The sequence below is a fragment of the Vipera berus genome, assembly GCF_964194415.1.
Source record: "Vipera berus genome assembly, chromosome: Z".
Classification (NCBI taxonomy): domain Eukaryota; kingdom Metazoa; phylum Chordata; class Lepidosauria; order Squamata; family Viperidae; genus Vipera; species Vipera berus.
This window is the reverse complement of record NC_138205.1, coordinates 111,550,720-111,576,926: the sequence shown is the minus strand read 5'-3', so window position 1 is coordinate 111,576,926 and position 26,207 is coordinate 111,550,720. Positions and strand designations below refer to the sequence as shown.

The window sequence follows — 26,207 nt, the reverse complement described above, 5'->3', positions numbered from 1 at the left end:
CAGTAGAGGAAGGTGAGATCAAGGCCTTGTCCATCAGAGAAGATTTGCCATCTCCTGGACACAAGGCCAAAGGGGGGCACTGCCCAACACACCTATGGACAGGACCTGGCCTATGGGACAAAAGGAAAACTGGAGCAGGGGGAGACGGGAGTGTGAGGCAGCACATGGTGAGCATCAGCTGGCTCCAGGTCGCCCTCTCTGCCATGTGGCAGGGCTGGAAAGGAAAATGTGGTACTCAAGGCACTCATGCCAGGGACTGGGAAGGCTGGGATCTGCTCATCCTGGGGACTCTCTGAGGCAGTACCTAGGTGCCTTGCTAGACTGTCCCTCATGGTCATGCTAGAGAAAAGTTGCATCCTCGGAGAGGTAGGTGAACGGCCAATGCACACCCGCAACATGGAATGGCTGGGTGCCCAGCAATGCGTGAGCCACCCCATGGAGAAGGACGGCTGCACCCCATGCCTTGAGGCATGGGGCTGATGGAACAACATGGCCTGAGCAGAGAGGATCCTGGGTGTGAATCCACCTGGAGGAGGATCCAGGCACTGATGGTCCTCCAGGCTGCCTGAAGCCGTGGGCAGCAAAAGGCAAGTGCTCAGTTGATTCCTTGAGCTCCTGGGGCACCAGGACCCCACAGCCCAGCCCTGCTTCCTTGAGGGGGCTCCTGGCTATGCTTACCTCCTCTTTGAGGCTGCTGCTTCTGTGCTCGCTCTCCTTGGCCAGGCTGCCCTTCCTGGGCTGGAGCAGAGCTTCAGCTGGATGGGGTTGCTGCAGGGCACCACCAGTCCCCATGTGCTTGCTGCCTCCTGTGCACGTGCCCAGGGAGAGCGTCTGGCCGGGCTGGGGTGGCAAGGGCTGGCCCCTCGCTGTCTCCAGGGTGGCCTGAGAGCTAGATCTAAACCCATTGCAGGCTACATCTGGCCTGCAGGCCTTGAATTTGACATGTCTGCCTTGGAGAGACCAACTGGATTTTCAAGCTAAATGACTGTAAAAATAACAATTATTTTCAAATTCAACCAAATACATCAGGCAAAGAAAAAGGTGAAATGAGGTGAAATGAAACACCCCCCACACACCTGACTGCATTTGTTTCCAGAATAATACAATTTTAAATTTTCGAACAAGGAGGTTATTGGAATTAATCGCAACTGACTTGGATGCATTCTCCAGTCTTCCTACTGCTGCCAGTATTCTTACCACTTCTTCCCATATTACAACTGGCCTCATTTCTCAGTAAAAGATAAAGGTTTCCCCTTTCCAGTCATGTCTGACTCAAGGGGGCAGTGCTCATCTCTGTTTCTTAGCCAACATTGTCCAAAGACATTTTGGACATGGTCATGTAGCCAGCATGACTATATGCTGAGGCACATGGAACACTGTTACCTTCCCATCAGAGTTGTACCTATTTATCTATTTGAATGCATTTGCATGCTTTCAACCTGCTAAGTGGGCAGAAGCTCGGGAAAGTAATGGGAGCTCACCCATTAACTGCTGAGCCATCAGACACACCCTTTCCAAGTATCCTCCCAGCATGATTATCAAATATTCCTACCAACCTGCCACCGCCAATCTGCAACTGAATGCTTTACAAAACATACAAAATGGTATGTTTTATTCAATTTAACACTGAATGGCACAGTTGAAATTTAACTTAGAAAAAAAAATCCTAATACTCATATATCAAACTTAAGTGGTTGGATAATACTCCTGCATTTGAATTATCTTCAAGGGCAAACCATAGACAATACATTGCAGGGAATACATTCCTTAGAATAGATAATTGCAACAAAAACCAGAAGAGGAGGAAGGAAAGGGCTTCTAGCCACTGAGAACAATTAAGCGTTGGATATTAATCCTCTCTAACCTTAAACCTGCATTTATCCCAGAAGTAGAATTCAATCTAGAAATAGATTCTGCACAGAGATCATCACTGCGTAAGGTCTCAACTTTTCCCCATGTAAGTTGCACATTTTATTAATTACAATAAAATATTCATAGTAAACCAAATCCTTGAATATATTTTAGGATGACACATACGTTAAACAAATAGTATTCAAAATTATACTATTAATTCTCTTTACTATATTTTAGAAACAGATAAAATCAAATGCCAGTGTGAGAAACGACCAGATTAATCCACTATGCCAATAAAAATGTCTAATATTTTATAAAACTATTAAGCCAAATCTTCTTTGGAAATATAAATGATTTTTGAAGGGTTATAGTTTAAGAAAAGAAACACTCCTTACTGTGACTTTTTAGCTATAGTAGATTAAAAAGCAGCCTTTCTATAAGTTTTTTTAAAAAAGAAAAAAACATTTTAATTTTTATCACATCTTCAATCACACTGATATTCAGACATGATTAAGCCCTTTAGAAGCACAAAGAAAATCAAAAGGTAACATATTAGAAGTTTTAAAACTATGAACAATAATGATTATTTTTTTCTTTAAAAGAGCATTTCAGCAGGGCATGTTGAAAAAACTAATTGTTCATATTATGTTTTGTATTTTTTAAAATAATTTTAATAAGCACTGTGATGTATTGTTATGATGTAGTTGTGGATGATTTCAATAAAATAAAAAAATATATTCAAAAAACAAACAAACAAAAACCTAATTGTTCACAAGTAATGGAAAGTAAATTGCCCAGGAATTCAATCAAAACACTTCTGGGATCACTGATAATTGTTATAGTATTTACATGTGTATTTTAAAGTACTAAATTTCGGCTGAAGTTTACTTTAGTTAATGTTGGCTAACCCTAAGAGTGCTATTAACTTTGCAAACATCTGTCATGTGGTGCATGTCCATTCTAGGCCAAACTGTGATCTGTAATGTACCTAGAGTGGATCTCAAGCTAAATGATTGATAAGTGATTAACTTTAGTTGGCCTTGGAGTTTTACAGTTTATGGATTTTACCATTCAGAATGATGTCAGTACAAGTAGTCCTTGACTTAGTACCATTCATTTTGTGATTATTTGATGTTACAGTGGCACTGAAAAAGTGACTTATGACTGATTTTCACATTTACCTTTGCAGGATTCCCCAAATGTGGACCCTTGGCAACTAGCCATATATTTGTGAAAGTTGCTGTGTCCCAGGATCATACATTCACCTTTTGTGACCTTCTGATAAGCAAAGTCAATATTGAAGCCTGACTCACTTAAGAGCCATGTTACTAATTTAATAACTGTAGCGATTCACTTAACAACCATGGTAAGAAAGGTCATAAAATGAGGAAAAATGCACTTAACAACTCTCTTGCTTAGCAATGGAAATCTGGGGTGCAATTGTGGTTGTAAGTTGAGGACTATCTGTATAAATTAATGATCCTGCCTTGGTCTCTAGAAAGACTACAGTTTCATGAGTAAATAATAGATTCATGAGGATAACAGTTGTAACTGCAGATTATTCCATTAAATTAATTTGTTTAATAATTAGATTGGTTGTTACCAGACTGGTATACATATGAAGAAAGGTGACTGCTGGGATGGTAGCTTGTGGGGAGCTTCATGGGATTCAGCGGATGGGACAAAAGTATTTTATTCAGTTTCTTCTCCAGTGACAGATAGTTCTCTGATAACTTTGATATCTAGGTAAGAAACATACACAAACATATATATATATATATATATATATACATAACCAAAGAGGGAAAGTCATCCTGTGAAAGTGCATGAACATTGCCTTTTATTATAGAGAATTCTGACCCCTCTATTGTGGAGAATTTTCTTACACTGAAGTATTATACTATTGTAATCAAAAGTTGATCATTTTTTTCAGTATTTGATTTCAATGGATTCTATTGTAATGCAGACTGAATTAACTGCTTTATATAAGAGAGAAGAGAGAGAGAAGAGGGTGAGGGAGGGAGAGAAATTCTGATTATCCCCAGAAGGTATAATGGGTGCTATGGCCCAACCCACATGGTGAAAGGTTTTTCTAAAATGCTTACCTGCTTGGAGAAAACAGCCAAGCTAGATTTTTCCTCCTCTGGACCATCTTTTAAAGCTAGATCATCAGACAAAGCCCCAGACTCACTATCATCTTGATTTTCAAAAGGTAACTTCCTTTTTTTTCTGAGCTGATCTCTAACTCGGTACCCGCGATAAATACTCTGAATGACGAGTGCTGCCTTCACTTTGTCAGTTGGATCACTTCTTTCTCGAGAAGCTTGCTGGCTTGGGTGGGAAATGGGTTGATTTTGGTCTTCTTCAGGAAGATTTTCTTTTCTCCCTGGGCTTGTTGCCATTCCGGCTTGCTTATTCTTGAGAAATGATTCCCTGAAATATATTTAGTGGAGATTACAGGAGACAGCTACTGTAACCTTACAAGACCACTCAGGGCTAGTTTATGCATTAAAATGTCAATATAATACTTTTTCTCAAAATGAAAACAAAGCAAAACATTTCTTTGGAGTGACGTTTTTTCTGCATGCATCACCTAAGTTTGTTTTGCAAAATAAAGGCATATACTATAATGTTAAAAAATAAGATTTATGGTTACTAGGAGACAGGTACTGTAGGCAGCATTTTTTCTGCATATTATGCCATTAAAAGTACAATGGAAACAAAATGGTGCTTTTACTTTTATCATTTCACTCACTGTCTGACCATCCAGTAGCAAATTCCTATCCTGTGAAATGACCTTCCATACCTACTGCTGAGAGAAATGAACTTGGAAGAGCCATTTGAGCCCACTTCAGTATTAGCTTTTCATCCTAACTGCACAAAGGCTTCATTGAGTTGCAATATGTGATTCTAGACCAGGGGTAGGCAAACTTGGCTATATTATGACTCGTGGACTTCAACTCATAGAACTCATAGAATTCCATGAGTCATAAAAGAGCCAAGGTTGCCTATCCCTGTTCTAGACCACCAATATATGTTTTGCCGGAAAGAGGAAAATGAGATAATTCTTAAATTAGAAGAGCTCTACTGGACCAGACCAAGGTTGATCCAATTCAGTGCAGTAACATTTGGTACTGAAAGGCATTCTGCCAGTAATGCATCTGTTGTAGTAATCTGCACTCCAGATTTTGAGTACCAGGTAAAAAGGCTATTCAGTATAATTTTCTTTCTTGTATTTTTTAAGTATCCTGAATTCTCAGCATCTCTATGCTATCCAAGAGTGATTTAAAAATGTATTTGCTTCCATTCCAAATGGAGTCCAGAATCCAAAATAAATTTTACATCTCATTTAATGAATAAAATGTTAAGAGGTTGAGATTTGTTTTCATACCATGCACATTTTTTTTCATACCATGCACATGCACATTTTTCTGTATTATATTTTGAAAACAAAACTTAATATTGTTGAAATCTCTCTTGTAGAAAGACTGCATGGAATGGTGCTGTTTGAAATGAAACAGAATATGTTTTATTACAGAAGAGTTGGCATTTAACATAACAATTTTAAGTAAGATAAAATACTACCTTTTTCTTTTGAGACTTGTTCTCTCCCTGTATCCTCTGAAGTAAGACTGAATTATTACCGCAGCATCATTTATTTCTTTAGCCCCCTTTTGGATCAAGAATCTTCTTGTAACTAATATAAATCACAATAAGAATAAACTCTTAAATTATTTTTGTAATCAGCATATTTAAACTAATTCTTCCTTAATCTGGCATTTTCAGATTGGATTGGATGACTGTCCTCATCAACTCTCCTTCTCCCAACTTTAGCCTGCTGGGTCTATAGCTATAGATGACAATTATTGTTCTTTTCAGCTGCTGGAGAATGCTAGCCTGGGGAACACTGGATTATATAATCAATATATTATATGGTATACAATAGTGGCCAAAATTGTGGAAAACTTTTGGGAAAAGTGTACAGTAGAAATGCCACCTTTGGTTAAGTTTCCACCATTTTTTCTTCCAAATTTTTTAAAACTGTAGCCTTGTTCAATTAATAATACTATTTTACATCACTTTCTGGGTAACCAGTCAACTCTTTGCACTATTACTTTAATTTTATTACATTTTACAAGCTCATTAAATGAAAGAACACAAAAAAACCAACCAACTTGATAGCGATCACATAACACACTGACAAATGTCCTCCTCTCAGCTTCAATACATGACATTAATAACTGAATCCTACTGTGATCTGATTGGCTTATTGCCAAAACAAGATGACACCTGATTGTCTCTTTAAACACTCATGCTCATTGGCTACAATCAGATGAAGGAAAGCTACCTAATATCAATCTAAGCAAGTTGTTCTTCCTTTTTCTGGTTATTTGGCTATAACTTTTCACAGAATACAGTACAGATAATTGAACAAACTTTGTTGCATTACATTCTTGATTAAATTATATTTCCATAGATAAATAATTCTATGGTACTACTCTAAAAAAATGGTGTTATTAGCCATCAAACCTCAAAAATCCCCTTTTCCCAAAAGGTTTCCACAATTTTGGCCACTACTGTACTTTTCATTATCTCTATCCAAGGTAGTTAGAATTTCTTATTTTTAGATAAAGGCTTATGTTATTAGAAGCTCCCAAGTCTTCATTATTAGTTGGATTCAACTGAATTTCATCACAGTGCTTGGTGATGGATAAACATCTTCCATCAAACTTCATAAAAGCAGGTTTGTTTAGGAATGCATGATCATAAGTCACAACTCCGCTGTTCAATGCCTTGTCTCCATTTTTTAAACATTTTTTGCTATTATTCCTTCCTCTTTGAAGTCACTAGGTTACACAATCCTCATGGGATTTAATTCTCTTTGCCAACTTCTCCTATCTGGAAAGCTTTTCTTCCTCCCCCAACCTTCCCCTCCTCCCCAGATAGTGAATGGGGAGTGATACTACTATACTCCTAAACAAGAGTGGAACTAACAACTTTTGATTCAATATTCTATTGCTTACTGCAGTTGGCTGATAGGATCACGGTGTCAGAAATAGTTCCTAGTTACTGTAATAATTCTGCTCATATAGGCTGCCTATTGCTTCAGCAGAAAAGCTTCTATTTGAATTGCAACTTAGAAAAATTAGTTCAAGTTCTAGATTCTGATTTCTAGCACTGGTAACTGGCTTCACTCCTGCATCTTGATTCTCTGCTACCACTTGTATTCACTAGCTCAGGCAGAAACACATTAAGCGGAATTAGAAAAAACAGTCTTTCCTTCTGTTTGATAGCTCTACATTCTGACTGTACAAACCTTGATGCTATAAATGGAAAGTCTTACCTGACTGGAGCTTGATAATCCACATAGCTGTCCCATGCATATTCTTTGCCTCTGCAAATGCTTTGCGAGTGACATATCCCCTGTAAACTGAAGACAGAAGGTGTAAGCAGGGTTACCTAGTTATTCACATCTGCACGGAGGAAGGGAATGGATGAAAGATTATTCTTTGGGACAAACTTTGTTGTCTTTGTGGCATACTTCATGGTTTGAAAGAGGGCAATGAGGATTATAGGGATTGGACCATGAAATAAAATAGGTGGGTCTATTTAGATGCAGACAGTATAACATTTTTTTTTTGAAACTGCACTTCAAGATACAGGTCTACTTTTGATTTATAAAACTGTGACATCTCCAATGGTAGAAAACAAGAAAACTGGCAAGAAAGCAAACAAGGAAAACAAGAAAAAAAAATAGGGCTTAGGGACATTACGTACATCTGGAATCATAGGTTGCCCACTCTTGTTTTAGGACGTCAAATACAGTGAAATTTTATGTAGAGATCCAGGCTCATGACAAGAAAACACAAGTTGATTCAACATAATGAACAGCTTTCACTTGGGAACAAGAATGCAGCTTTCCTCTCAAAATGGAAAATTCAGACTTTAAAAGAGATCAAATTGTGGAAATGGATTTAAGGATCAAACTGTCATTTTCTGTGGTATGAAAAGCTAAAATCTCAGACAAGATGCTCTATCTTTTAAGCTAAAGCCTTATAGTTGCTTAGTCAACAACCAGTTTAATTAATCTGTCTCACCTTAGACCTTTCAGGTTTTACCATATTTATTAGTTTATTTGACAACACTGTCAGACAACTTCTCTCGTAAAGATAATGTTCACAACATTATAAAATTTTCTGCTGGGAAATAAAGTAGATTAATAGGAAAGACTTTCAGCTGTAACGAAAAGCCACCAATGCAAGAAAGGAACTTTTTAAAGAGGAAATGGTTAAGCTGGAAATAGATTCTGACACTAAGATGAGAAAAGCCAGAGGAGAACCAAGAAAAAAAGGCAAGAAACATGGGATTGCATTACTGGCATACTTGGTACAGTATAATATTTTGGTGACTTGAAAATTTCTAAGGGGGTTGAGAGTATCTTCTCATATTCCCTTGTCCAGAGATATAAATCAATCTCATTGGCAGGATCTGCCAACTTTCTGGCAATCTCGTACTTTGGTCACAGGTTGACTTTTCTGAGATATTGTCCAAGTCACCAATTCAAGATTCTATGGAGAAACGGAAGGGCAACTGCAGAAGCCAAAATATCATCAAAATTACAAAATTTGCATTATTACATCCCAATATAAGCACTGTCCCTTCCATACTTTTTTGTGATATCATAATACAAATAAAAAAGACAGTTTATTTTGTGATGCATGCATGTGATGCCCATCAAGAAGGGAAATATTCATGTATGCAGACTTGAGTTTCCTGATAAAAGTTAACTTATAAGTACAAAGTAGAACAAGAGAACAGATCATATATAGTGAGAATTAAAACAATAGTAGAAATGGGTGTTTCTTTTGTTCTACACCTGAGAATCTTATTCTGTGTAAATACATGTACACGTGATGCTAAAAATATTTTTATTACCTGATTGTATTTTAGTTGCACTTGCTTCCCTTTTCTCCTTCAACTTTTTAAATCTGTTTGAACGAAGCCATTTTCTCACATAGGATTGAATCAAAACAATCCTGTGAATTGTCTCCTTTTGCTTTATGTTCAGTTGTTCTACATGGTAGTACTTCAGAAAAACCTGTTGTTAAAAAAGAGGATGATTACTATATATTATAAAAAAGAAGACCCACTTAATTCCATAGATAATATTACTAATGATGATTGCTTTTTAGCTAGGAGAAAGCCACCAAATATCTACCTTAAAAAAACCCAAAACCCTCCAGCAATGTTGGAAGTCAGGGATGATAGATATGAACAATGACCAGAGAACAGAAGTTCCAATTTTATGGTGGATAAAATGTCAAAATGCCTGTCAAGTAGAGGTAATTCTGAATCTGGCATTGAATGTTAGACAAAATGATTTTACTTCTCAGATTATTGTAATGTACAGCACGCAGAAACAATCTTTGCAATGGACTTTAATTATCTGTGAAATTGTGTACAAAATAGCCCGAATCCAAAGTCACAAATATATTAGTTAATAATAACTACTGGGCCAACTTCAAGCTAACAAATTCACTTTTCATCAAATTATATTAAATAAGTGATAAAAAGGGAGGATAATTTTAAAAAACTGATGGATGTAGCCAGTGCTTTTTTTCTAAAAAAAAAAAAAAAGGTGCCGGAACTCTCATCTTGTTAATCTTTTATTTATATAATTTTATTTATATATTTATTTATTTCTTAATTGGCTTATACTCTTTGGTTGCGCTGTACCGTTTGCAACTCCGCCACTTACTGAGAGAAAGTTGGTGAAATCGCTTCCCGGGGCACAAAAGGAGGAAAGATTGCCGAGAAGTGCACTTACCTGTATACTGGCATTGTGAAGATTCTGGATTTCCCTCTCAGCCTTCCTATCCTAGGAAGATCCAGCAGAGATTGACCAAAAGGTTCATCTCGGGTCTGAATTCCCATGCAGTGAAAAGGAGAGGGTTTCTGCACACTGAGATAATCGGCTACTTGTACAAATACAGAGCCTATCATGCTTTTATATTTATATGTAACAGATGCATTACCTGAAAAGTTAGGGGAGAAAAATTGTGTATATATGTATTTTGGTTCTCACTTTAGAAGCATTTGGCATGTCTGCACTGCCAATTGTACTGTTAATTATATACCTATAAATATATCACTCATGACATAATTTTTGGAATGTATAAAAAATTTGAACCAGCCCAGAAACTCATTTCCCATTGTTTGTGTATATATAGAAAGTAAACCCTGAAATAGATTTGGAAAGAGCAAGGACTTTGATTAAATGGAAATGTTGCTAAGCATAGAACTGTTAATTTGCAGCTGTTTCTTCTGTTTTCTTTTTATGTGCTTATGATTTTACATCGCATTTTAAAATCAGCTAAATTGAATAGGAATAAGATTGTGACTGAAAGAATACTAATTCTGAAATATAGTAAATATCTTTAACAAGTAACGTTAAATTTAGCTTTAGTGTCATTTCCTTGCTTACTGTAGATAAAACTGGAAATTATATTTCTAAAGCATTAGTATGGATCATTGAAAAGAACAAAGATTTAATATTTATGATTCAAAAATATAAATATGTGAGAAACATGTTTTTAAAGACCTTTGCAGCTTGTTCTCATATATACCCTGCCACAAAGGAATAACTAAAATTATGAAATTTAGAATCTACCATGCTTCCCTCCCATGGACAGAAGACAATCCATGGGAAATGTGAATCAGTAATCCATAAGCATGATAGGCTCTGTATTTGTACAAGTAGCCGATTATCTCAGTGTGCAGAAATGTGGATAACTACAACCAGAAGTTGCAAGCCCTCTCCTTTTCACTGTATGGGAATTCAGACCCGAGATGAACTTTTTGGTCAATCTCTGCTGGATCTTCCTAGGATAGGAAGGCTGAGAGGGAAATCCAGAATCTTCACAATGCCAGTATACAGGTAAGTGCACTTCTTGGCAATCTTTCCTCCTTTTGTGTCCCCGGGAAGCGATTTCACCAACTTTCTCTCAGTAAGTAGCGGAGTTGCAAACAGGGCACAGCGCAACCAAAGAGTATAAGCCAATTAAGAAAAAGGTATTCAAATATTTCCCTCTCTTCTCCTTTTCTGCTTCGAGTGGTACGCCTGCTTTTGGGAGGAAAGCGCAGGCATCTATTTCTCACTTCTCCTGACGCAAGAGCAGGGCTGCCTTTCCAAGTCAAGGCCCCTCACGGGAGAGGGTGCGGAAAAGGCAAATGATTCCAAGAAAGAACTGGTGCGCTTGGGATTGCTATAGCAACGGCCTCCTCGTTGGAATTCAAGGCAGCCACTGCCATTACGGACCCCAAGAGGGTACTGAGGCCACGCTCTGACAGCGCAGCAGTTTGACATTGTAGCAGGCTGGATGCTAAGGTTGAAATTGACATTTAGCCATGCAAGGTTAGGGATTACTCTTTTTCCCCGCAGCACTCGGGAACCAGCAGTCACATGTTTCTGCAAAGGTAAGGGAACAGAACACAGTGGAAGTGTGTATCGTGTTGAGGGAAAGGTGCTCCAGGGTGGCCACGTAGGTGCGCAGGATGAGGCGGCAGCGGAGGCGCAGGTCGAACACCGGGTAGGCCACCAGCTTGGCTGACACGGGTGAGCACAAGGAAGGAGTCCACATGGACTCCGCAGAACCCACCTCCCACTCCTTGTCCTCACTTACCTACTTGAGATGGTGTAGTTGGGCAGCAGGGAGGGGTGCTAAGTTCCTGCCAACTCTCCTTCGCTGCAAGCAACTTGCCTGTGCAAAGTTTGCTGGCTGGGTCTTTTGGCGCGCTCAGCAGCATTTCCAATAGGGGGAGTAGCACAACTTGTGCAAAAGCTTTTTCTGTGTGTGTGTGTGTGTGTGTATGTGTGTGTGTGTGTGTGTGTGTGTGCAAAAAAAAAAAAGATGCCGGAATGCCGTTCTGAGCATTCTATGAGAAAAAAAGCCCTGGATGTAGCTATTGATAGCATGTAAGTGAGCCTCCATAACACTATATTCTTGATTATCCTACTTGTTTCAGCAGGAGCACCACAGAAAATAGCGGCAGAGCATGGAAATAAGATAAGATAATCTTTATTGTCATTTTTTACTGTGGGCACGACAGCACACATCAAAAATGAAATTTAGTTGCCCACTCTCAAAGTGAAACACATACATGACACACACCTAAAACATACTACATAGTACCTTTGTTTTCCCAACCATCCAGTTATTCAACTTGGCTTTTTCCAAGATGGCAGTACAAGTAGCAGAATTTATAGGAAGTTCGTTGCTGGAATTGTAACAAAGGAAATAGTATCTACAAGAGAGAGTCCAGGAGGGAAAAGAAAGAAAAAGAGTGAGAGGAAAAATGACCAACTATTTAACAATGCATTTACAGGGCTTATTAGATAAGCAGTAGACAACCTTTACAAGTTTGGCTGCATCATACTTAGATACCAAGCTAAAAAGCTATTCAAATACTGAGGTGCACTCAAGTAACAGAAATAGCCACAAAGCATCAGTGAATATGTTTCAATTTATCCACCTATTCAGATACCTCAGTACTGTACAAAAGTAACACATTTTCCACCTGTCTAGCTCAATTTTCAGAGAGGAAAATGCATGATGTTCCTGCTACCTTCTCAAGAAGATCACTATATATATATATTTTGCCTATGTTAAGTCTTTTGTCAGCTTTGATAGGTATAACATGAAGACCTCACTGACTTTTGGAAAACTTTGTTAGTTTGTACAATTTAAGTAAACCTTTAAAGGATTGAATATTACACACTTTTTGTTTGTCTGTCTACCCATTTCTCCATCCTTCACCTAACTACATTATTATCGATCACCACACTGTTATTAAACTCCCCACTAGAAGGGCCCAACTATTTTGATCATGCTGGGAGAAGCAGCTGGTTGTCCTCCTGGGAATTTGGGCGCCAATGTCAACTAGCATTTTCTTCTATAAAAGGAACTGACCTCAGGAATGGCCTCTAGTTGGAGACTGCTATGTCTCCAACATTATCTGCCTTTAGGAAGAGGATGAAAATAGAACTTTTCTAGAGGGTTTGGGAGGGTCTGATGCCAGATATTCTTTGGAGATTTTAAATTGTATTCCTAAGGCATTTTTGGTCTGCATTATTATTATTTGATGTGAGAACTACTTTGGTCAAGTGGATAAGGCATCAGATTAGAAACCTGGGTTATGAGTTCTAGTCCTGCCTTAGACATGAAAGTTGGCTGGGTAATGTTGGGCTAGTCACTTTCTCTCAGCCCATGATGTCAAGCTCAGGTGACAAGCTACATCTGGTGACAATTCCTGTTGCAACCAATGGATCAACCTTTGGTTGATCTGAAAAAAAGCAGACGCTACATCTGTAAGAAAACATTTTTAAAAAAAGTTTAGTTTGTTATTTTGAGCCATCTAGGGTTTTTTTTGATAATTGTGGCAGGTTGTAAATCTGATAAATAAATAATTCTGAGGATTTATTTATACAAATAAAAATGCAATTGTAACATTTCAAGTACATTTTATGTACTTGTTGTTCCCTCTTTGTCTGACCTTTCCCAGTAAAAATAGCAAATTCTTCTTAAAGGGGCAGAAAGCAATGGCTGGTGTTAGTATGTATGTATGTATGTATGTATGTATGTATGTATGTATGTATATGCATATGTATATGTATTCATTCATTCATTCTATATGCCCCCTCTCTTACCTTTAAGGCGTTTCTAGCATTCTCTTGGCAGAAACACAAACAGATAGAAAAAAAATCATAAAACACAGATGGAAGGAATAATAGAGGATTTTGTTTTACAAAGAACTTACCGCTTTATGAAGTTTGCAAAAAGAATACGATGAGAATAACCCTTTTGCCGAATCTGAGCTGTTTCCAAAATTCCAGTGTATCGCAACTGAATCAATACTTTTTCTTTTTCATACTTGTTTGCCTGTCGATGGTTGTTTGGTTTAATACAACGAACAAAATGAGGCTGGCCAACTGCCAATTTGTACAATAAATCCATCAATGAGTTCTGAATGGAAATGATGGAAATAAACATTTGGGGTTCTTTTACAGACTCTATTTGAAAAACTGATAAAGCTTCTGTCGGCAATATTTGAATTGTGCCTGACTTAAAAGAATAACTACAGACGGTCATAAGCAAGAATGAATTAGCTGCAATAACTGAAAGAGCAACTATAAATAATCTCTGTTCTCACAAATACTTTAAACAATATAAAACTGAGTGAAGATAATGTCAGGAAGAAGTAAATGTTTGGGGCCAGTGAGCATATTTAGAACTACTGTCAACTGACAGTTATAAAACACCAGTTGACCACAGAGCAAATAACTACTGTATGATTGATTTCCACCATAACCTTTAGACTTGGATGATTCTTCTGGAAGATTTCTACCATCCCATCCTCTCTGAGATATCCTTTTGTAAAGGATGCCTAGGAACCTTATAAAGGGAAGAGTCAAGGTGGCAACACATTAGTAGTTCTGATAATAAGCTTCCTTATTTCATAATGAAGTTGAGAGAAATACGTGGGAATACAATAATAATAATAATAATAATAATAATAATAATAATAATAATAATAATAATAATAATAATAATAATAATAATAATAATAATAATAATAATAATAATAATATAAAGTTGGAAGGGACCTTGGAGGTCATCTAGTCCAACCCCCTGCTCAGGCAGGAAACCCTATACCATTTCAGGCAAATGGCTGTCCAGTCTCTTCTTAAAAACCTCCAGTGTTGGAGCATTCACCACCTCTGGAGGTAGGTTGTTCCACTGGTTAATTGTTCTGACTGTCAGGAAGTTTCTCCTTAGTTCTAGGTTGCTTCTCTCCTTGACTAGTTTCCATCCGTTGCTTCTTGTCCTGCTTTCAGGTGCTTTGGAGAATAGCTTGACTCCCTCTTCTTTGTGGTAGCCCCTGAGATATTGGAACACTGCTATCATGTCACCCCTCACCCTTCTCTTCATTAAACTACACATACCCAATTCCAGCAACCGTTCCCTATATGTTTTAGCCTCCAGCCCCCTAATCATCTTGGTTGCTCTTCTCTGTACCCTTTCTAGAGTCTCGACATCTTTTTTACATCGTGGTGACCAAAACTGGATGCAGTATTCCAGGTGAGAACTTGACTTACAACAGTTCATTTATTAACTGTTCAAAGTTACAATACATTGAAAAAAGTGATTTATGACTATTTTTCATACTTTGTGAAGCATTCCCCATGGTCACATCATCAAAACTCAAATGCTTGACAAATGGTTCATATTTTTGCCATGTCCTGGGGTCAGGTGATCGCCTTTCATGACCTTTTGACAAGTAAAGTCAAGGGGAAATCCAGATTCATTTAACAACCATGTTACTAAGCTAACAAATGCAACAATTTACTTAACTATGGCAATAAAAGTCATAATATGGGGCAAACTCACTTAACAAATGTTTCACTTAGCAACATAAATTTTGGGCTCCACTGTGGTCATAACTTGAGCACTTTCTGTAAAAACATTGGTAGAATGCTTTGCTTTAGAATACACTAATCTACTACTTCACTTAAAAAATTAAAATATTTTAATATCAGATGGAATGAGGAGTCTGGCGAGCACCAGAATAGTGCTTGTAGACACAGCCTCGTCCATGAGCTCCAGACTGCTTCTCCCTGCTCTTAGCTTGATCAGTCAGCTGCCACAAAACAGCAGGAGAACAAAGCTGGCAAAACATTAAGTGAATTCATCCTATATAATGGATGAAACACTATTTCAAAAATAAAATTAGCCCTACATCAAAGTGTAAAGCCTACACATGAAATTAAAACAATTATCTGAGAATGAGATGAATGACTCACCTTTCTTTGAATATAAATAACTATGTGCCAAAGGTATCATATTAGAAGGTAATGCTAAATGAAGTATTTAAATTTCTGGCCTCACTATTGATAAGAGATGATTTCTTTATGTCAAATCTAAACTTTCATTACTGGATTAAACTACTATTTGTTATCCTAGGTTCTTTAGGCAAAGTTTACTTAAAGGGAAACCTAGAGACTAAATGTGCAGAATAGACAAAATACACATGAGAAAGGAATTTTAAGTTTGGTTGTCTATGAGCTCTTGCCTATTCAGTACAATGTATTTCATTGTTGAGACTTTTCTGGTGTTTAAGACTGTATGTACATCATAAAATTGTTTATCTTAGCTTCTTGATTGCATACTCTTATGCTTACAGCCATGCAGATCATAGTGACCTCTGATGCTAAGCAAATTGGTTGAGGCTGATGTCTTAAGCTAATAAATTGCCTGTAGGGGCTCTAGCACACTCTCGTCCTATTATGTATTCCTAATGAACAGAGGGAGATGTAATTGCCTCTTGGCAATTAATAGTGGTTGTGGCATAAAATGGTACTCAGACAGGTGTTCTACACTGGCTCAATGCAAATTCTTATTCAAAACAGAGAAGCTAATTGTGCAAGCACCAGGGTGCCACAAAAGAAAATGGTAACAACAATGTAATACTCTTGTAAGTGCATTATTCAAATGTAAATTTAAAAAGCATATTAATATGCTCCTTGAATGTATAATTATAATTTCAGTCCACATCACAAACCAAATGCTATAATTGACATAATAATCAAACCCAACTACAGAGGGATACTTATAAGCAATATCAGGAAGATGAAGATAATATGGAACACAACAAAATTTTAGTGTACTTCTTCTCTGACTTAAGCCTATGAAGAGAAAGAGTCTTTTGAACTGAACTTCTGATGATTAAAGAATCCTATATTTTTCTTTCAAATAATATGGAAGTTGCTTGGAAGTTATTTTGGTGGGTATTGGTTTGATTTCCAAATCTACAGTATTTTATAGCCTTGGGATTTTCTAGTAATCCCCAATCCAAGTCCTACCCAGGTCCAATCCAATTTAGCTTTTTGAGTTCAGCCAAAGTAGATTCTATGCTCATTTCTCAAGAATGCCTATAGGCTTTGGTGGGACCCAGAAATATTATTTGAATAAAAGCTTTGCTAGTTAGAATTTTATTTTGGAGCATGACAATTAAAAGAATCTGAAAATAAAATAAATCAAGTGGGGAAGGACACATGGCTCTACTAGCAGATGTTAGTCACTGACAGGTAAATGCTGCAATTTGTGAACTCTAAAAGACACACACAAGTTATGATAACATCTCTTTTAAAAGTGGTGAGATTTCATATATTCTGAAAAGTTCATATATCACAAATGTTATTCTTTGAATAATACCAAATTAAAGCTAGCACCAATTACTACAGCCATCTCACTCAAGTCTTCTCTACATAAAACTGCCTGGATTTAACTAAGTAGTTAATAGGTTCAGCTATACCACTAGGGGTAATTTTAAGTAGCAGAGTGGAACAGTAAATTTTGGTCAAATTACACCCATGGTCTTCAGCAGGCCATCTAGATCAGTGTTTGTGCCATAGTTTGATCATAGACTATTCACTCTTCCACTGTCAATAATCTGATTTGTTTGTGCATGCATGACAATAATATTAGACGAACAGAATCTCCACAAATTCAAGTTAACAGCCAGAAAATTAGGGAGGTAAGGTTAGTTAGATTTAGCTGGAATTGAAAGAGGAGACTAGTTCCGGAATACCCTAAGGCTGAAGGCAGATTGAGAAGTTTAAAAATCTTCTCAGAAAGTGAAAATAGCAAAGAATCTCCACACTGCTGTGGAGAAAACTAATGGGAATATCCATCAAGTTATCACGAGTCAAGCCTGCCTATTGGGAGAACTGACTTTAATTGTATAATTAGCAAAAGTAGGGTTGATAGTTGTGTGAATAACATGTATTAAAATATAGAATAAGTAATGTCTTACTCGAAAATAAGAAGCAACTGTCTGCGTTTTCGTATTGGTTGTTTCTCTTGGATGCATGGAATCTTCCTGCTCATTCTGTATGATCAAGAAAGAAAAATGACACTGCTTATCAGAACAACAGCCAAAAGTGATTGAACCTGCCCAACAAAATGATATTTTAAAGAACTCAGTTAAAAGCAGCACGTACTCATTCTAAGCTGTAGCTGCTGTTATTTCAGAAACATACTGTGCTTCCCCAAATATAAGACTGGGTATTATTATTTTTTTGCCTCCAAAAGAGGCACCAGGTCTTATTTTTTTTTGGGGGGGGAGTGTCTTTTCCACTCACCTCCAGCACCAACAGCCCCGTCCAACCAGCTCACATCTTCTGCAGCTGAAGGAGCAGCTTCATTCTGCAGCTGAGAATGGAGCTCCAGCCTGCATTTCGCATCAAAGGCCTTTCCAGAAGGCCTCTGCAGCTAAGAACTGAGCTTTGGATTCAATCCAAAGGCCTCTGACAGCAAAATGAAGGCCTGGGGACATCACAGAAGTGGGCTGGCCAGGAGAGGTCTGGCTGCAAGGTAAGTGGGCACAGGGTGCGTGGGGCAGCTGCACACACCTACCTGCGCCCTAGCTTGATTTTTAGGTGTGTGCCTCACCCCAAAACTAGGGCTTATTTTGGGGATAGGGCTTATATTAGGCCAACCCCTAAAAATCAAGCTAGGGCTTATTTTCGGGGTAGGTCTTACTTTCAGGGAAACATGGTAGAATATTTTATCATATTGTATATTTGGGAAAGCTGAAGTTTGATACAAGTGTTTGTCAGAAATATGAAGAAAAATAGCATATCTAATATTCTCTTATTTATTAAAAACCCAGACATCTAATGTCATATTAATTACAACAGTAATAGTAGTGGACCTCTTTCACTACAGTTGGGTGCAATTCTACAATTAGAATCTTTGTACTTTCTTTTTTTCAATATATTTGCTAGCAAGTTAAATTCTCTAAATTTAGTGGCACACGCTCACCAGTAAAGATACCTATAGATGAGTGTTAAAGGAAATAACAATTGAGAATTTAATTTAATTTAATTTTGCCTCAACTCATTATAAAATGTTAGCAGAAAGGGAGATGTTGGTTTTCTGACACAGAAGGAAAATGAATTGTACAATTCAAAGATATCCTGCTAAACAAAAAAAGAAATTACATGAGTTGAGGAAAAACCAAGTCATACCCCCCCCCCTTAGGATTAAAAACCGATTTAGTTAGCAATCCAGGAACTCCTTTACTTTTATTTGGCGATTCGGTGGTCTCCACTTCTGATAAATTATTGCATACTTCCTCTGTGCCAAATTACCTGAGAGAGAGAAGGTATGGCAAATTGGTAAATTGTTCCCTCGATTAGACAGGGAGCAAACATAATTGGCTATTGAATTTACACAAAAAGTTCTTCATGAAAATACCTTTCATTATTTCAGTATTTGCCTTCTTCATTTTTTTTAGGTTCATGGAATAGCCCCTACCTAAAAGATGGTGTCAATTATCTGTTATCTTTCAAACAATCTTTTAGAAAACAAAGATAGCAGTAAGAATGATTTCCATTTTTTTTTGTTGCTCATACTTTTGGGGCCCTTTTTAGATGACAAAAAGAACATAATGATTTGTCTTTACTGTTTTCTAGTCCATCTTTTGCCATTCTGGTGCTTGTTTGCATTTTATTATGGGCTTTATATTACTTTGGTTTCAGGGTGCTGACTTCCAAAAATGCTGCAGCTGGAAAGGTAACTAAACATTTCTCACAAATAAAAATAAAATCTTACGACCAAGGAAGATATAAGTTGGCCTTCATAATACACAAGTTGTCCAGAAATTCCTAATTTCCCTTTTACTTAAGAAAAAAAACCAGATCCTCGGCAGATTACAAGATGGAACATGTCTTTTGCATTTGTTCTTTTAATATTATTGTATAAATCAAATTTCTGAAGATCCTCCTCAATGTGTTTTGTGTGGAACTGCACTTCCAAAGCCTTACACAGGTGGTTAAGATGGCTTACTCTGATTATACAATTTTCAAATGGCCTAGTGTGATATGCAATAAATGATGAACCAGTCTTAGACTTCATGAATGGTTCAGGAAACAATGCATGGAAGTAATCCATGGGGAAAATAAGAAAAGTATTTCACAGAACTGCTGTCATTTTTCTGAGCTGCGAGACAGAAAAATCTCATTCTCTTAAGGAGCGAATGACACATTCCACCAGAAATGTATACAACTGCAACCCTTAAAAAAGATACACAAAAGGTAGTGCTCAGTACTGTTTCTAACATTGGTGCTTGGCCCTCAAGGACCAGCTCAATTTCTGTTTCTTCTTCCAGTTTCTCAGAGAACAAGACCTCTGAGATTAATAGGATAATAGGGGGCAAACTGCTCTTTCACCAAATGTGTGTTTTCTGACCACCAAAAGTTGTATTGCCAGATATGCCCTCAAACCGATACATAATTTGGGGCAAGAAATTGAAGAAGCAAATGAAAAGTATATTGGTTATCTTTTAAAAATACTGAAGAGTAAAAAGCAAATAAAACAACCACACCCTTTTAAATTTCCCTATTTGAAAATGCTAGTTCTGCAGCTGAAAGCGATGACACTTGCAAACTTCTTTCAGTACACCAATTGTTCTCCTTTCCTAGGTTGGTGGGCCCCTCAGACAGTCACTTACACCCTTGACATCTCACAACTTGACTACACTGCCCTTGAAGGCCACCTGAAAACTTCAATTAGTATAGAATGCAGTGGCATGGCTGGTTATTGACATATCTTGGTATGCTTTGTGAGTTGCAATGGTTGCCAGTTTGCTTACAGGTGTGATTTGATGTGCTGGTACTACCTATAAGACCCTTCATGGCATAGGGTTACATGAGAGACCTCCTAGCTCCCATAGCATCTACCCAGTTAATCTGGCATTACTGGCCCACTCCAGCATCCTTCAGTTAAACAATGTCAGCTATCAGGGCCTTTAAAGCACCTGCCCTCTTGAATGAGATTAGAATACCCTCTCCCCACCATATTTTACTAGTATTTTGAAAAGCACCAAAGACCTGGCTCTTCACCCAGGCCTTTGGTGAGTATGAACAAAGATCTACCCTTTCTTCTGTTTCTTTGTTCCCACCTGGTTTTGTTATCCCTGCCATTTTTGTTCTTTTTTTGTCTTGTGTTGTATTCTTGTTCTAAATGTTTCTAACAGTTTTTAAACTACTCAAAGTTCCTTGGAGTTGGCCTATAAATTTAAGTAAATTATTAGTATTATTATTTTAAAATCTTTAAACTATTTTACTCCAAGTGTATTGTCCTTGTACCCTTTCCATAAAGTCAGATTTATGTAGATCAAGGCTTCTATAATCCAGGGATTCCCAATAGTTATAAAAAACATAGTATGCAGTACTTCCATGGGAAATGAAGGCTATGCTGGTTACTGAAATAATTAACAATTTACATTTTTCAGTCTGTTTTCATAATTGCATGAAAACCAACAAATACTACACCCTGCTGGATTATGATGTAACAGTCATGTTTCCTAATGGAAACAGATCTCTGGGGATCAGGGAACATGTCTGGGATTTGACCTTGCAGAGACCTAACTAAAAATGTCCAACACAAGATTTATCTTTGTATTTTATAAACATAAGAACAGCTGAATAAGGCTAAATGCTCATCCATCCAACAGCTTAGCTGAATAAGGCTAAATGCTCATCCATATCACAAAAGATTGGGCTGCCCCAGATGCATCTGAGAAACATCCAGGAGAGGAAATTGACATGCATTTTTCTCTTAGATTTCAAGCCCATTTCTCAGCATTACAGCCAATTTCTGTCACAATACATGGCTACGTAAGAACCTGGACACTGACTTGTCATCTTATTTTATTTTTCTGTATATTACGCACAAATAAATCTTTTGATTTCATTTAATCTCTATCATGGAAAATGATTCATCTGTCTAGAGCAGCATCGTGAGATTGCAATTAAAATCAGAGGAGCAGGACCAATCAAAGAAATGGCAACCCTGATTGGTTATGTTCAAGAAAGCATGCTTAGTGCCTGCAGACTAATGGCAAAATATATAATTTATTTCCCTTAGGTAATTTTATTCATTAGATTTATATTCTACCTTCTCTGCAAGAGTTCAAAGTAGAGTATATTGTGAAGTCATACAGCCTTCAAATTTACTCCCATAACTGGTATCATATGAGGTAGACAAGAATGTGTGATAATTACTATGCTAAATTCACCCAATACAGATAATCCTCGTTTAACAACTTTAATTGGGCATGGAATTTCCATCATTAAGCAAAAGGTTTGTTGGCTGAATTATGTGATTGTATCACTTAGTAACTAGAGTTCTGGTAATCCTGAATGCAATAATCCTGAGTCCCTCGGGAGATAGGGCGGGATATAAATCCCATAAATAAATAAATAAATAAATAAATAAATAAATAAATAAATAAATAAATAAATAAATAAATAAATAAATAAATAAATAAATAAATAGGCTAGGACTGTATTGTTGTTTCATCACAATTTCATGCTTCTCTTGCTCTGCCATGCTCATCTCCACTTCAACTTCACCCTCGCCTACCTCCCCCACATCTCTATCCTTTGGCCCCCTTGCCTTCCATTGCCTACCACTTTTGCCCTAGCTGACCTTCGCTGTCTTCCTCCTGTTGCTGCTGTAGTTTGCCAAGGCATTGCTGCCCCTTTGTGAGGACCTCATGTGGCCTCCCTGAAGCCTCCATGCAGAGGAGAGAAGGATATAAATGGGTAAGGGGATAGGAAGTGCACACTATATTTGTAAATGTGGACAGACTACCAAATGCCTGAATGTTGATCACATGACCTTGGGGCCACTGGAACATCTATTAATTTTGAGGATTGGTTGTAGCTATTCAGTGCTGTCGTAACTTGAAACAGATGGTTGTTAAGCAAGGACTACCTATACATTTTTGCTTGCTGTAATCCAACAACAGCATTCACTACTGATTGTGCAACAGTAGAATGTCTTTCAAGGAAGAATCTTGCTTGTGAGTAAATAGCCTCGGGTTCAATCCAAGCAATTCTAAATAGGACTTTTTTATGAGGCACCTCCCACCCCATCCTGAAAGGTAGGCCTGAAATACTGGAGAATTAGAAACAGAACTACCCTTTCTCAATTTGATGCCCTTCAAATAAGTCAAATAATGATGAAGTGCTAGCCCAATACATCTGCAGAACATTGGATCAGTCTAGGATGCTATAGACAATGCTGAATCAAATACACAATGGCCAATACAGAATAAGGCCTCTTCTGATTTTTGTTATCCTCTGAAAGTTGCAAGCATGTAATGAAAGCTATAAAAGGGTAGTGCATCAGTTTGACCCATATAGGAGATGTTCCTAAGAGCAGGACATTGGAAAATCACAACTAGGAAACATGGTCCTGGATAAGTTACCAATTACATGGTCTTCACTGATATTCCTGTATGGTGGTCATAGCTTTTTCTATGTAATTCCATGAAGGAGCCACAAAATGGACAGAATACTGGACTTAGCAAATGCAAGGTAGGATTTATTACCTGTTTTGGTAAGCGGGTAGATTACTAGCTGTCGAATCAAGTGATTCTGAGAGGATCGCAGGAGTAATACAATATCAGCTGGCAAGGTATCTCTGTTTTTGGCTAAGAACCCACTTACATTATAAAGAACCTGAATGAAAATATAAAAGGTCAGGAACAGTTATTGAGCTGTTATTTTTTTTCTTCAACTTCTTCTCTGTTCTTGAATTAGGAAAACAGAAGGTTCTTAGGAAATAAAATATAAAATTAAAAATCAAGGAAGGTCATATTCAGCTAACATATGAATAGATTAATTCACTTTGGAAGGCCATGGAGGAAAGATGATTATAGGTCTGCTATTCACCTGAGTAGGCCATTACAGGCCTACTATTCAACAAGATACATACAATATACTAGGATACTGTAAATGTGTGAGGCCAGAACCCCCAGCAGAAGAGTATGTGTATATGGCAAAAAACCTATATATATAGCACCAATGGCAATAAATATGTGCTTAAGGTTCTTCCTCAATAGGTGTGCCTTGAGTTTCTATTCACAAGGAAGATTTACAATTTGATTCTTCCTCATAGATAGTGAACTTGGGGCCACTGGGAGGTGAAAAGTAACCAGTGTTAATAGTGGTTAACATGGCCAGAGAGCAAAATCTTGCTTCCCTTAACAAACTGCCAATGTTCCATCAAATCTGGTGGTGGCTATAGAATTAAATTAATTAATATACAGCATAGAAGGAGCTTTAAATACTGGAATTAAAACTGGAGCCTTTGTTTGAAGAAGATGTACAAAAGGACATTCATTCTAATGCAGTTACAAGCATATAGGTCAGTATTGTTGATCTACATATTCCAATGCAACTTTCCCCAAGCAATCCTCAAATTATACTGGATTTCAGTTGAAATTCAAATCATCTGGAGAATACTAGATCAAGCAGACTGTTTAGCTTTAACATGGGCTGTTCAGATTGATAAATGTGAGCAGGGTCACTATTCATAAGTAGCTCTAAGGCCTAAGTGACCCATTGACTTGAATATACCATGAAGTCTTGAGCACATAAAGGCAGCCATAGTAGCAGTTTCGTAAGAAATGGATCTCAGGCTCCAGTCATATGCTGCAAAGCTGTTAAAAGAGCTGGTTGTCAACTTCATAATCTATTTTTTTAGTGACTGCACTGCTTATAAATGCTTTAAAGAAGAAAGAGTATATCACGAGTGTTTTATAATTCTGGAGGAAGCTTTTCCTTCCTTCCTTCCGTCTCTCTCTCCCTCCATCCCTCCCCTCTACTTTCTTGTTCTTTCTCTCTCTCTCTCTCTCTCTCTCTCTCTCTCTCTCTCACACACACACACACACACACACACACACACACACACACACACGAGGTATAAATGTGTATAAATATCTGTAACCATTCAACATTTAACAAGCTTAGACTTTTGTAATATATTGAAACAAGTTGGCCCATTCTGTTATAAAATAATCACATTAATAGAGAAGAATTAGTTAGTCCTTTTACCTGTCCTGCGTAATGGTAGATGCCAAATGTCAAATCAATTCTCTTTGGTCTCCATAAATATTTGGATTTCAAATTGTCTTCAATTTTTTCTGTAAAGATAAACACTGCTCTTGTAACATCACCAATATTACCCTAGCTTTTTTTTATCACTCATGCAAATAAGCATTTAGTAATTTTAAAAAATATTTTGGTGGTATGAAGGAAAATTACTCTGGAAAGGATACTCTGAACTTCCTTCTGCTCTGGGTTAAATAGAGGAAGACTTTATGGTTCTGTCTGATATTTCTGCTGAATAGCTTCTTGAAGCAAAAAAATATCAGCTATTAAGATACTATTAGCAGCGTGAATATCTTCACCCTGAAGGCATAAGCAAAAACACTTCAGTGAGGAATCTGTATAAAAATGGGTAAATCTATCAACTTCAGCTTTGCTCAGTTTGATACTTTTTCAAACGTGAATTTATTTTGTCTGCCTTTTTAAAAGAATCTGTATTAAGTTTATATGTATAATTTCATAGATATTTCTACTAAAATGTATCGTATTCTCACTTTTTGCTAATCTATGTATTTCTTTAAGCAATTATGACTTTTTGTTAACAATTTCCCCAACATACAGATTTGGGTATGTGTTTGTTTTCCAATCAAACATTTTTGTAGGCATTTTGGATATGACTTTGGCATTGTAAGATGCAGATTTTGAAGTATCAGAAGTCAGAATAACAGAGTTGGAAGGGACCTTGGAGGTCTTCTAGTCCAAGTCCAACTCCCTGTCCAAACAAGTGGCTGTCCAGTCTTTTTTTAAAGGCCACCAGTGATGGAGCACCTACAGCTTCTGAAGATAAGCTATTCCGTGGTTACGGTAATTGTTTTCACTATTAGGAAATTTCTCCTTAGTTCTAGGTTGCCTCTCTCCTTAATTTCCATTCATTGTTTCTTGTCTTGCTTTCTACTGCTTTGGAAAATAGGTTGACCCCCCACCTTTTTGTGTGTGGCAGCCCCTCAAGTATTTGAGCACTGCTATTATATCACCCCTACTCCTTCTTTTCCCTAGGCTAGACCACAGGTCTGCAACCCGCGGCTCCGCAGCCGCATGCGGCTCTTTCAGCCATCTCTTGCGGCTCCCGGTCCTCTGCCACGTGCAGTCCAAAAAAAAAAAAGTGGGACTAAAAAAGTTCAACCAATCAATTGAAATATGCAGGGTAGGTGCATATCTCACCTTGGCTCCACTCTTCAGTCAAACCCTGTTCTGTGCATGCGCGCATGTATGCGCATGCACAAATATTTTTTGTGGCTTCCAGTTTTTCCTTTTGTGAGGGAATCGGTTCCGAGTGGCTCTTTCACTGTTTCAGGTTGCTGACCCCTGGGCTAGACAAACCCAATTCCTG

General features: G+C 37.5%; 1 protein-coding gene across 1 annotated transcript in view; it reads right to left on the bottom strand.

The window, feature by feature from the left end:
• Window positions 1–2,338: 2,338 nt before the first annotated feature.
• Window positions 2,339–26,207, bottom strand: part of MYO3A (myosin IIIA) — a gene marked incomplete at both ends in the record, with an annotated part of 108,968 nt that continues 85,099 nt past the window's right edge. The window contains 14 exons of the mRNA XM_081346272.1: window positions 2,339–2,371; window positions 3,960–4,287; window positions 5,440–5,551; window positions 7,199–7,285; window positions 8,791–8,953; window positions 9,683–9,733; window positions 11,063–11,323; window positions 12,048–12,159; window positions 13,672–13,877; window positions 17,728–17,802; window positions 20,026–20,105; window positions 22,410–22,547; window positions 23,317–23,446; window positions 24,824–24,912. Coding sequence (XP_081202398.1) covers window positions 2,339–2,371; window positions 3,960–4,287; window positions 5,440–5,551; window positions 7,199–7,285; window positions 8,791–8,953; window positions 9,683–9,733; window positions 11,063–11,323; window positions 12,048–12,159; window positions 13,672–13,877; window positions 17,728–17,802; window positions 20,026–20,105; window positions 22,410–22,547; window positions 23,317–23,446; window positions 24,824–24,912 — 1,865 coding nt within the window. The remainder of the gene's footprint in view (window positions 2,372–3,959; window positions 4,288–5,439; window positions 5,552–7,198; window positions 7,286–8,790; window positions 8,954–9,682; window positions 9,734–11,062; window positions 11,324–12,047; window positions 12,160–13,671; window positions 13,878–17,727; window positions 17,803–20,025; window positions 20,106–22,409; window positions 22,548–23,316; window positions 23,447–24,823; window positions 24,913–26,207) is intronic.